At 41.0% G+C, this 13,251-nt stretch overlaps 1 protein-coding gene across 3 annotated transcripts in view; it reads right to left on the reverse strand.

Annotated features, from left to right (window-relative positions):
• Positions 1 to 1,584: 1,584 nt before the first annotated feature.
• The window catches only part of PLAAT5 (phospholipase A and acyltransferase 5), a 40,409-nt gene continuing 28,742 nt past the window's right edge, over positions 1,585 to 13,251 (reverse strand). For 2 of the 3 annotated variants that reach the window (XM_077115922.1, XM_077115921.1), the window contains exons 5-6: positions 12,573 to 12,835; positions 1,585 to 2,705 (exon numbers count right to left, since the gene is read on the reverse strand). In XM_077115922.1, the coding sequence (XP_076972037.1) occupies positions 2,613 to 2,705; positions 12,573 to 12,835 (356 nt within the window). In that variant the 3' untranslated portion in view covers positions 1,585 to 2,612. Of the gene's footprint in view, positions 2,706 to 3,225; positions 3,435 to 12,572; positions 12,836 to 13,251 lie in introns of all 3 variants that reach the window. The other variant, XR_013157584.1, reaches the window with a different exon arrangement.

Genomic DNA, 13,251 nt, shown 5'->3' on the forward strand with positions numbered 1-13,251 from the left:
ACCCATTTACATTTAAAGTAATTATTGATATTGCAGAACTTTCTTTTGACTCATTTTGCGTCTTGGTCTTTGTAAGTCTTATATGTTTCTGTCCCTCAATTATTTCATTAATGCTATTTCATATTTATTTTATTTTTTGTAGTGTACCAATTTGAGTCCCTTCTCATTTTCTTCTGTATATATTTTCAGTCATTTTCTTTGCAATTGCCATAATTTAAATTTAACATCCTAAATCTATAACAACAAAGTTAGATTTGATACCAACGTAACTTCAATAGAGTACAAAACACGGTTCTTGTACTCTTCTGTGGTCCCCACTTTTTGTTGTACTTGTTACAAGTGATACCTTTTTTGCTTTGAATGTACAAAAAACATAGATTTATCATTACTTCTTATGTATTTGCATTTTAAAACCTGTGAGGAATTAAACAAGTGAAGTTATACTTAAAATGCAACACAGTAGTGCTGGCACTTATGATTATCCATAAGATTACCTTTATCAGAAATCTTTATTTCTTTTTTATAAATGCAATTTTGTTGAAATATATGTACACACTATACAATCCATCCAAAATACACAATTAATGACTTGCAGTATCATCACATAATTGTGTATTCATCACCACAATCAACTTTGAAACATTTTCATTACACCCAGAAAAGTAAAACTAAAAACTAAAACCCCAACATCCCATAACCCTTATCTTTCCCCTATTACTGACCCTGTGCTAGTTTGAAATGATGTATGAACCCTAGGAAAGCCATGTTTTAATCTAAATCTCATTCTGTAAAGGCAGAATAATCCTTATTTAATTCTGTATGTTTGAAACTGTAATCAGATCATCTCTCTGGAGATGTGATTTAATCAAGAGTGGTTGTTAAACTGGATTAGGTGACGACATGTCTCCACCCATTTGGGTGGGTCTTGATAAGTTTCTGGAGTCCTATAAAAGAGGAATCATTTTGGAGAATGAAAGAGATTCAAAGAGAGCAGAGAATTTGTAGCACCACGAAGTAGAGAGTCCACGAGCCAGCGACCTTTGGAGATGAAGAAGGAAAATGCCTCCTGGGGAGCTTCATGAAACAGGAAGCCAGGAGAGAAAGCTAGCAGATGACACCGTATTCACCAGGTGCCCTTCCAGCTGAGAGAAAAGCCCTGTGTTTTCCATGTGCCTTCTCACTTGAGAGAGAAACCTTGAACTTCATCGGCCTTCTAGAACCAAGGTATCTTTCCCTAGATGCCTTAGATTGGACATTTCTACAGACTTGTTTAATTGAGACATTTTCTCAGCCTTAGAACTGTAAACTAGCAACTTACTAAATTCCCCCTTTTAAAATCCATTCCACTTCTGGTATATTGCATTCTGGCAGCTAGAAAACTAAACAGCTCCCCTTCTTTCTGTTGGCATACTTGACTAACATCCTTGTTTCACACCTATCTCTTACTCCTGGTCAGCAAAACCAAACCCCTTTGTCACCATTATAAATGCTTCACAGCCATTAAGCAAAACACCTGGGTTGTGTGCAGCACCTGCTGGCTCACCGTGGCTACTAGCAGGCCTTCCTACCAATAAGAGGCATGGGTACATGCAAGTTTTTTTATTTTTCCATGTGAGCTTCCAAGAGAACCGATTTTGCCAGTGCCCCAGCCCATCCTCACCCCAAAGTGAAAAGGAATGAACACTAAAAACTAGGCACCCAACAAAAGCTGAGCATTTTGCATCTCAGAAACATTGACATTCCAGATTACTTTCCTGAGGGGCCCCTCCCCGAACGGTGGGCATGCACTTGCCTTATATCAGCAAGATGAAAATGTCTCACCCAAGGAGTCCCACTCAAAGCAGAGATTGCAGTGTCCACTCAAGTATGCAGAAGATTCTACAGGCTTTTAAAGCCTCATCTGCAAATAGTGAGATGTCCATTCTGGAGCCCACAGCTTTATGGTCAGTGTGGTAGCTGGAGGAGACCACTGTCCAGCTGGTGATGTCTGCCCCACAGTCCACTGTGCCTTGAGTCCTCACAACCAACTTAGGACTTCTCACTGCCCACCCTGATGGCACCATTGGCCCCAAAGAGCGAGTTATAGGTTTTCTCAAAGTTCTCCTTCCCAAAAGTCCACCGTATGATCTAAAAGGGTGGGATGAGGATGAATGGAAACCAGACAGAGACTTATTTTAGCTCAATAAAAAGAATGTCTAAAAAGCATCTTCATCACTGGAAATGTTGGAACAGAAGTTGCTGAGATGTTCTGAGATATTTCTGATGCATCCAAGCATCCCAGACTAAGGTCAGCCTAAGAAACCAGCAAGACCTACTCCTAAGAAGAGAATAAAATTAAATTGATAATACGAAAGGTCTAGCCCAGTGCCTGGCGCATAATAGATGCACAACAAATATTAGTTCTTTCCATTCAGAGAGTCCATGAGTCCATGATCACATATATTGGATGTTTTTCTTTTCTGGAGGGGTAATTGGATACATTCTAGATTCTTATGGAAGCTCACAATTCTCTTACACAGTGCCACTGAGAGGGGAGTACATGGGGAGGAAAGGAGGCATCTCCTCTTTGCTGGTGACAGCAGCTCTTCCTCTCCTCGGACTTTTCAGCATCTTCAGGTAGTTACTGGTTTGGGCCTCATGCTATCCACCATCGCGGAAATGACTGCACCTGCTGCCTTTGCTCCTTCCCTCAGAGCATGCTCCACCTGCAAAACACAGCAGGTCACAGGACAGTTAGTGAAATTCCTAGACCTACACCCTTCCCTTCCTCTGCCCCACAGCTCCCCTTCGTGAACTGGCCTGCCTGGATACTTTTCCTAGATGGGCAAACAACCCATGTGATCCTAGATTTGCAAAATCCCCAGATCTGCAAGTGGCTAAGAGAAACCACGACTGCCGGAGATGGACACCCAAGTTGGGCCACTCCCTCTGCCCTGTCCTGACCCCCTTCCTCCATCACAGCCATCCTGCCACCAAGGTCTGCCTCCAGTGGGTATGCAGAGGCAAAGGATCTCAGGGGATCAAGGCCACCGAGGTACTCGTTCAACTGTGGGAAATCTGAGAGACACACAGGAGAACTTGGGTGGACCAGGTCATCTAAGCTAAGACACTAATCCACTGGGTGATAGTGCATCTAGATTAGATTCGGCCTGGGCTCTTTAGGATGGTTTCCTAGAAGACCCTTGATCCTTTATGCTTAAAACTGAAGATCTATTTTTCATGTACCTAGAGCCCATGGGATGGGAGGTCCTTCACACCAGAGTCCTCCAAGCCCCTCGCAAGAACGGAAGGCAGGTTCTTAGGACAGAGAGCACATGAGGGTGGGTGAGATGCACAAAGCAAACATGGGAGCCAGGGGCTCAGACCTGCCAGTGCCCACTGACAGCTGGAGTGACAACAGGAGAGAGACCAATGAATTGGTATTTGAGCCCAGCCTGTTAGCCAAGAGAACAGAGAAAAATGATGTTCTGCCTTGAATCCTTTTTTTCCTTCCATTTATGAAAAAGGGGACAATAATTTTTTCTTCTGCTTGTATCAGGGAGTTTTAATAAGTAATAAATATTAACAAGAGCAGCCCAGACTGCTTTGGGTATTTAGGATTTTTCAAAGCTCTTTTACTTGTATTGCACCACATTTAACTGATAACTGCCCTGTAAGACAGTGGGAAAAGAAGAAGGGCAGTTGCAAGCTCAAATGCAACAGAGGCCAAGGAGGCAGTGGGTGTGAAGCTGCAAAGCAGCACCCCTAATCCCCCACACCCACCTAAGGGCAGTTGCTACCAACTCCACACCCACAGAGTAGCAGGAACAGGGCTGTGGGCCCAGCAGCCTCATGCGGCAGTCACTCAAGAGAGGCTGGGACTCCAGATCTTTTTATATATGGTTTCTATATATTTTTTAAACTTTTTTTATTAATTAAAAAATTAAACAAAACATTAAGATATCATTTCATTCTATATATACAATCAGTAATTCTTAATATCATCACATAGTTGCATATTCATCATTTCTTAGAACAGTTGCATCAATTTAGAAAAAGAAATAAAAAGACAACAGAAAAAGAAATAAAGCGATAATAGAGAAAAAAAGATTATACATACCATACCCCTTACCCCTCGCTTTCATTTACCACTAGCATTTCAAACTAAATTTAATTTAACATTTGTTCCCCCCATTATTTATTTTTATTCCATATGTTCTACTCTTCTGTTGATATAGTAGCTAAAAGGAGCATCAGACACAAGGTTTTCACATTCACAGAGTCTCATTGTGAAAGCTATATCATTGTTCAATCATCATCAAGACACATGGCTACTGGAACACAGTTCAACATTTTCAGGCAGTTCCTTCCAGCCTCTCCACTTCATCTTGAACAACAAGGTGATATCTACTTAATGCATAAGAATAACCTCCAGGATAACCTCTCGACTCTGGAATCTCTCAGCCATTGACACTTTGTCTCATTTCACTCTTCCCCCTTTGGTCGAGAAGGTTCTCTCAATCCCTTGATAATTCTCAGCTCATTCTAGGGTTTTTCTCAGTCCTTTGATGCTGAGTCTCAGCTCATTCCAGGATCTTTGTCCCATGTTGCCAGGAAGGTCCACACCCCTGGGAGTCATGTCCCACGCAGAGAGGGGGAGGGTGGTGAGACTGCTCGCCATGTTGGCTGGAGAGAGAGGCCACATCTGAGCAACAAAAGAGGTTCTCTTGGGGGTGACTCTTAGGCCTAAATTTTAAGTAGACTTGACCTATCCTTTGTGGGGTTAAGTTTCATGTGAACAACCCCCAAGACTGGGGGCTCAGCCTATAGCTTTGGTGGTCCACACTGCTTGTGAGAATATCAAGAATTCAACTTGGGGAAGTTGAATTTCTCCCCGCTCTCACCATTCCCCGAAGGGGGCATTGCAAATACTTTTCCACTCACTGATCAAATCACTCTGGGATTCATCGGGGCATCACTCTGGACAAACCAACAAAATCTCATGTCCTACCTGAGATTCCAAGTACTTATGATGTTCAATCAAACTATCTACATGAGTTATATTAGGAAATGCTCTAGTCAACATATAAATTTTGTAACAAACATTTTTTGCTTTAGTCTCACACATAAGGTGTCATTTTAAAGTATTAATTATCATCTATTTTCAGCACCCTGCAATAATGACATTCCTTTGTTCTTCCTCATGCAAAAACATTTTAAAATTTGTACATTGTACATTTCACTATTATTATACACTCTATGCATTCCTAGATTATACCATCTCAGTCTTTATCGTCTTTCTTTCTGATTTCATTTGTGCCCCCAGCCCTCCTCCCTCTATCATTCTTACATGCAGCTTCATTCAGTGTTTTAACATAATTACATTACAGTTAGGTAGTATTGTGCTGTCCATTTCTGAGTTTTTGTATCCAGTCCTGATGCACAGTCTGTATCCTTTCAGCTCCAATTACCCAATATCTTACCCTAATTCTATCTCCTGATGGTCTCTGTTACCAACGAAATATTCCAAGTTTATTCACTAATGTCAGTTCATATCAGTGAGACCATACAGTATTTGTCCTTTAGTTTTTGGCTAGTCTCACTCAGCATAATGTTCTCAAGGTCCATCCATGTTGTTACGCACTTCAAAAGTTTATTCTGTCTTAGAGCTGCATAATATTCCATCGTATGTATATACCACAGTTTGTTTAGCCACTCGTCTGTTGATGGACATTTTGGCTGTTTCCCATCTCTTTGCAATTGTAAATAATGCTGCTATAAATATTGGTGTGCAAGTGTCCATTTGTGTCTTTGCCCTTAAGTCCTCTGAGTAGATACCTAGGAATGGTATTGCTGGGTCATATGGCAATTCTATATTCAGCTTTTTGAGGAACCGCCAAACTGCCTTCCACAGCGGTTTTATCATTTGACATTCCCACCAACAGTGGATAAGTGTGTCTCTTTCTCCACATCCTCTCCAGCACTTGTCATTTTCTATTTTGTTGATAATGGTCATTCTGGTGGGTGTGAGATGATATCTCATTGTGGTTTTGATTTGCATTTCTCTAATGGCCAGGGACATTGAGCATCTCTTCATGTGCCTTTTGGCCATTTGTATTTCCTCTTCTGAGAAGTGTCTGTTCAAGTCTTATTCCCATTTTGTAATTGGATTGGCTGTCTTTTTGTTGTTGAGTTGAACAATCTCTTTATAAATTCTGGATACTAGACCTTTATCTGATATGTCGTTTCCAAATATTGTCTCCCATTGTGTAGGCTGTCTTTTTACTTTCTTGATGAAGTTCTTTGATGAACAAAAGTGTTTAATTTTGAGGATCTCCCATTTCTTTCTTTCTTTCTTCAGTGCCCTTGCTTTAGGTGTAAGGTCCATAAACCCACCTCCAATTATAAGATTTATAAGATCTCTCCCTACATTTTCCTCTAACTGTTTTATGGTCTTAGACCTAATGTTTAGATCCTTGATCCATTTTGAGTTAACTTTTTATAGGGTGTGAGATACGGGTCCTCTTTCCTTCTTTTGCATATGGATATCCAGTTCTCTAGGCACCATTTATTGAAGAGACTGTTCTGTCCCAGGTGAGTTGGCTTGACTACCTTATCAAAGATCAAATGTCCATAGATGAGAGGGTCTATATCTGAGCACTCTATTCGATTCCATTGGTCAATATATCTATCTTTATGCCAGTACCATGCTGTTTTGACCACTGTGGCTTCATAATATGCCTTAAAGCCAGGCAGCATGAGACCTCCAGCTTCGTTTTTTTTCCTCAAGATACTTTTAGCAATTCAGGGCACCCTGCCCTTCCAGATAAATTTGCTTATTGTTTTTTCTATTTCTGAAAAGTAAGTTGTTGGGATTTTGATTGGTAGTGCGTTGAATCTGTAAATCAATTTAGGTAGAATTGACATCTTAACTATATTTAGTCTTCCGATCCATGAACATGGTATGCCCTTCCATCTATTTAGGTCCTCTGTGATTTCTTTTAACAGTTTTTTGTCGTTTTCTTTGTATAGGTCTTTTGTCTCTTTAGCTAAATTTATTCCTAAATATTTTATTCTTTTAGTTGCAGTTGTAAATGGAATTCATTTCTTGATTTCCCCCTCAGATAGTTCATTACCAGTGTGTATAAACACTACAGATTTTGGAGTGTGAATCTTGTAACCTGACACTTTGCTGTACTTGTTTATTAGCTCTAGTAGTTTTGCTGTGGATTTTTCAGGGTTTTCAATGTATAGTATCATGTCATCTGCAAACAGTGATAGTTTTACTTCTTTCTTTCCAATTTTGATGCCTTATATTTCTTTTTCTGGTCTAATTGCTCTGGCTAGGACTTCCAACACGATGTTGAATAACCGTGGTGATAGTGGACATCCTTTTCTTGTTCCTGATCTTAGGGGAAAAGCTTTCAGCTTTTTCCCATTGAGGATGATATTAGCTGTGGGTTTTTCATATATTCCCTCTATCATTTTAAGGAAGTTCCCTTGTATACCTACCCTTTGAAGTGTTTTCAACAGGAAAGGATGTTGAATCTTGTCAAATGCCTTCACTGCATCAATTGAGATGATCATGTGATTTTTCTGCTTTGATTTGTTGATATGGTGTATTCCATTAATTGATTTTCTTATGTTGAACCATCCTTGCATACCTGGGATGAATCCTACTTGGTCATGATGTATAATTCTTTTAATGTGTTGCTGGATTCGATTTGCTAGAATTTTGTTGAGGATTTTTGCATCTATATTCATTAGAGAGATTGGTCTGTAGTTTTCTTTTTTTGTAATATCTTTGCCTGGTTTTGGTATGAGGGTGATGTTGGCTTCATAGAATGAAGTAGGTAGCTTTCCCTCCACTTCAATTTTTTTGAAGAGTTTGAGCAGGGTTGGTACTAATTCTTTCTGGAATGTTTGGTAGAATTCACATGTGAAGCCATCTGGTCCTGGACTTTTCTTTTTGGGAAGCTTTTTAATGACTGATTCAATTTCTTTGCTTGTGATTGGTTTGTTGAGGTCATCTATTTCTTCTTGAGTCAAAGTTGGTTGTTCATGCCTTTCTAGGAACTTGTCCATTTCATCTACATTGTGTATTTATTAGCATAAAGTTTTTCATAGTATCCTGTCATTACCTCCTTTATTTCTGTGAGGTCAGTAGTTATGTCTCCTCTTCCATTTCTGATCTTATTTATTTGCATCCTCTCTCTTCTTCTTTTTGTCAATCTTGATAAGGGCCCATCAATCTTATTGATTTTCTCATAGAACCGACTTCTGGTTTTATTGATTTTCTCAATTGTTTTCATGTTCTCAATTTCATTTATTTCTGCTCTAATCTTTGTTATTTCTTTCCTTTTGCTTGCTTTGGGGTTAGTTTGCTATTCTTTCTCCAGTTCTTCCAAACGGACAGTAAATTCCCTAATATTTGCCCTTTCTTCTTTTTTGATATAGGCATTTAGGGCAATAATTTCCCTCTTAGCACTGCCTTTGCTGCATCCCATAAGTTTTCATATGTTGTGTTTTCATTTTCATTTGCCTCTAGATATTTACTGATTTCTCTTGCAATTTCTTCTTTGACCCACTGGTTGTTTAAGAGTGTGTTGCTGAGCCTCCACGTATTTGTGAATTTTCTTGTGCTCTGCCTATTATTGATTTCCAACTTCATTCCTTTATGATCTAAGAAAGTGTTGTGTATGATTTCAATCTTTTAAAATTTGTTGAGACTTGCTTTGTGACCCAGCAAATGGTCTTTCTTTGAGAATGATCCATGAGCACTTGAGAAAAAGGTGTATCCTGCTGTTATGGGGTGTAATGTCCTATAAATATCTGTTAAGTCTAGCTCATTTATTGTAATATCCAACTTCTCTGTTTCTTTATTGATCCTCTGTCTAGATGTTCTATCCATTGATGAGAGTGGGGAATTGAAGACTCCAACTATTATGGTAGATGTGTCTATTTCCCTTTTCATTGTTTGCCTCACATATTCTGGGACATTCTGGTTCAGTGCATAAATATTTATGATTGTTATGTCTTCTTGTCAAATTGTTACTTTTATTAGTACATAGTATCCTTCTTTGTCTCTTTTAACTGGTTTACATTTGAAGTCTAATTTGTTGGATTTTAGTATAGCTACTCCTGCTCTTTTCTGGTTGTTGTTTGCATGAAATATCTTTTCCCAACCTTTCGCTTTTAACGTATGTTTCTCTTTGGATCTAAGATGTGTTTCCTGTAGACAGCATATAGAAGGATCTTGTTTTTTAATCCATTCTGCCATTCTATGTCTTTTGACTGGGGAGTTCAATCTATTAACATTTAATGTTATTACTGTTTGGGTAGTACTTTCCCCTACCATTTTTCCTTTTGTATTTTATATGTCATATCTAATTTTCCTTCTTTCTACACTCTTTTCCACACCTCTCTCTTCTGTCTTTTCATATCAGTCTCTAGTGCTCCCTTTAGTATTTCTTGCAGAGCTGGTCTCTTGGTCACAAATTCTCACAGTGACTTTTTGTCTGAAAATGTCTTAATTTCTCCCTCATTTTTGAAGGACAATTTTTCTGGGTATAGAATTCTTGGTTGGCAGTTTTTCTCTTTTAGTAATTTAAGTATATCATTCCACTGTCTTCTCGCCTCCATGGTTTCTGCTGAGAAATCTACACATAGTCTTATTGGGTTTCCCTTGTATGTGATGGATTGTTTTTCTCTTGCTGCTTTCAAGATCCTCTCTTTCTCTTTGACCTCTGACATTCTGACTAGTAAGTGTCTTGGAGAATGTCTATTTGGATTTATTCTCTTTGCGGTGCACTGCACTTCTTGGATCTGTAATTTTAGGTCTTTCATAAGAGTTGGGAAATTTTCAGTGATAATTTCTTCCATTAGTTTTTCTCCTCCTTTTCCCTTCTCTTCTCCTTCTGGGACACCCACAACACGTATATTTGTGTGCTTCATATTATCATTCAACTCCCTGAGTGCCTGCTCATATTTTCCCATTCTTTTCCCTGTAGTTTCTGTTTCTTTTTGGATTTCACGTGTTCCATCCTCCAGTTCACTAATCACTTGTTCTGTCTCTCAAAATCTACCATTGTAGGTTTCCATTGTTTTTTTCATCTCTTCTACTGTATCTTTCATTACCATAAGTTCTGTGATTTGTTTTTTCAGACTTTTCGTTTCTTCTTTTTGTTCATTCCTTGCCTTCTTCATGTCCTCCCTCAATTCATTGATTTGGTTTTTGATGAGGTTTTCCATTTCTGTTCGTATATTCTGAATTACTGTTTCGGCTCCTGTATCTCATTTGAACTATTGGTTTGTTGCTTTGACTGGGCCATATCTTCAATTTTCCTGATGTGATTTGTTATTTTTTTCTGGTGTCTAGACATTTAATTACCTTAATTAGTTTATTCTGGAGGTTGCTTTCACTTATCTTACCCAGGGTTTTCTTGCTAGATGAATCTGTTCATCTGTTTTTTGACCTTCAGTTCAGCTTTTTCAGGGCCTCTAGCTTAAGTTTTGTTTAACAGAGGGTAATTTTTCAGTTCTTGTTTCTTGTCCTGCTTGTAAGGTGCCTTTTCCCTCCCCACCCTTAGGAGGGTCTACATATGTATTACAGACTCCAGCTGGGTTTTCCCAAACTAAACTGGCCTCCTATCAGGGGGAGAGAGTCACCTGCATCAGTTTTCCCTGAGGGTGAGACCCAGCAGGTTGAAAGACTTTCCTGTGAAGTCTCTGGGCTCTGTTTTTCTTATCCTGCCCAGTATGTGGTGCTTGTCTGCCTGTGGGTCACACCAGCAAAAGATGTTGTGGCTCCTTTACTTTGGAAGGCTCTCCCTGCTGGGGGAGTGGTGGAGACAGAGGAGAGGTTGTAGGCTGGTTTTAATGGCTTCAAATTGCCGAGCCCTGGGGTCTGAATTTCTTGAGAGAGAGATTCCACTTAAATTGTGCTTCACCCCTCCCCTTGGGAACAGGCGGGAGACAGCCCTGAAAGCAGTCTGTTTCTGCCTATGCCTGGGCAGTTGCAGCCCAAGTAGTCCCCCTGCTGAATCCAGAGTCAGCCAAGCCTCCATAGAAACAGCCATAAAAACTTCCATTTTGTCCCCTTTCCTCTTTTTTGGTTAGCCCAATAAGAGACCTTTGCCTTGACCAGTTTTGCCTGAGCTGGGGGGCTATTTTTAGTAGTCACAATTTGTTTATCGTGCCACAATTGGTGTTTGGTTGGACTCAGTCCCAGTTACTGTTAGAGTCTCTTTCCTTTCCCTCTGGGAAGCCGCCTGTGGGGGAGGGGCCCCGGCCGCCAGCTGCCACGGCTTGGGGAACTCACGGTTCCGGAGACTCGCAGCCGGTCCAGCTGGTCCAGACTGGGGTACGCTGTGTGTTCCGTCACTATCATAGCTCCGGGAACTGTTCTGTACTGTTTCTAGTTATTTAGTAGTTGTTCTGGAGGACGAACTAAAACACGCACATTGCTAAGCTGCCATCTTGGTCCCTCGGTTTCTCTATTTTTAAATGTTGGTGAGCAATTCAAATTTAAGGCAAGAGAAAAGACTATGCATCCAAACAAAACCTATCTGTGGGCCAAATGTGAACTGCGGGCTGACAAAGTGCAACCTTAGTGGTGAAGCCTCTCCTTCGCTCTATCATCCAGGTTCTGTGAAGGAAGGTGCAGTCTCAGAAATAAGGCTTGGCCCAGGAGATTGAACTGGTTAATGGCTGAGCTGGGACTTTGTGCTGGCTTGAAAGTGTTGTGGACCCCAGAAAAGCCATGTCATTTAATCCTGTTTCAGTATTGTAGGGTGGAAACCTTTGATTTGATTGTTTCCATGGAGACTGATCTACTCAGTTGTGGTGTGGCCTTTGATTAGATGGAAATATGACTCCACCCCTTCAAGGTGGGTCTTGATTAAATTACCAGAGTCCTTTAAAAGAGGAAACATTATGGAGAAAGCTCAGAGCCAAGCGAGACACAGACATTTGGAGATGCTTGGAGTGCCAACAGAAACAGCAGGCACCAGACATGGACGTTTGGAGATGCAGGGCCCAGAAGACACCACTATGTGACTTCCCATGAGATGCTAAGCAAGCCAGAACCCAGAGTTGTGTCCCAGAGGAGCTAAGTAAAGGCCTGCAGGTGCTTGGAGAGGAAACCACCGGCATCAGAAGCTGGAAGCAATGCAACCAGGAATAAGGACCAGCAGATGCCAACCATGTGCCTTCCATGCGACAGACATCAGCCTTCCTGAGTCAAGGTATCTTTCTCTGGATGCCTTAGTTGGGACATTCTTATGGCCTTAGAACTGTAAACTTGTAACTTAATAAGTTCCCTTTATAACAGCCAACTCATTTCTGGAATTTTGCATTTCCAGCAGCATTAAGAAACTAAAACAGACTCCAACCAGGTGGTTGCACTGTGCCTCCATGGGTTCACCTAGGTGGAAACTCTTCATGAACCACCAAGCCCTGTACCAATAGAAGGGGCCCAGAGGTATAACAAAGAATATCATGAAAGCACTCATGGCTGTTCCCATCACTGATGAGAAGAAAGATCTGGAGAGAGCACAGCTAAAGGCCATTGCCAAAGCCCATGGAAGCCCTACCTGCTGGCTCCTGGGCACGCCATATCTGAGGTTGTTGACAAAGTGCTCACAGTTCCCCTCAATCAGATTGTACTGCACGATCTTGTTGATCATGTTTTTCGTCCTCTGGATGATCCTGTCTACGGGCAGGGGCAGGTACGTCCCATCCAGCTTGTTGTTGATCTTCCAGGAGCAGCCATGCAGCACGTCCTCCAGGCGGCTGTACTTGACCATGGCTCGGCTGCTAAAGACAGAGGTGATGCTGCCAACCTCAAACTCCTCGCCTGGACACCAAAGACAAACAGAAAGTTGGGAAGCTGCAGGGGGTCATGAGTGGAGCCCTGGCTCACTTGGGTGAGCTCCTGTCCTTAGGGGCCTCCGTTCTGCTGTCTCTCCAAGCCCTGGCAAACCACAAAGGACCAGCTTCCCTGCAAAGCCATTTGCCCTGCCCTTTCTGCTCCCAGCCTCTGCACTCTCATCTCTCTCTCATTTAACTTGTTTCTTTGGAAACCAATTTCCATGGCTTTGAAAAAAGAAAAGTTTGAAAATTGTTACTGTATTATATTAGAGGATGGAGGGTTCAAAGGTCAGGAGCAATTCCAAGGCCAAGGGTGTAGTAATTTAAAACCAGGGCTGTTTTTCTGCTACCCTGTATATGTACAGGCATTGTAAGCTATCTGATGGCATGAAAAGAAACATT

Source organism: Tamandua tetradactyla, chromosome 9, assembly GCF_023851605.1.
Source record: "Tamandua tetradactyla isolate mTamTet1 chromosome 9, mTamTet1.pri, whole genome shotgun sequence".
NCBI lineage: Eukaryota > Metazoa > Chordata > Mammalia > Pilosa > Myrmecophagidae > Tamandua > Tamandua tetradactyla.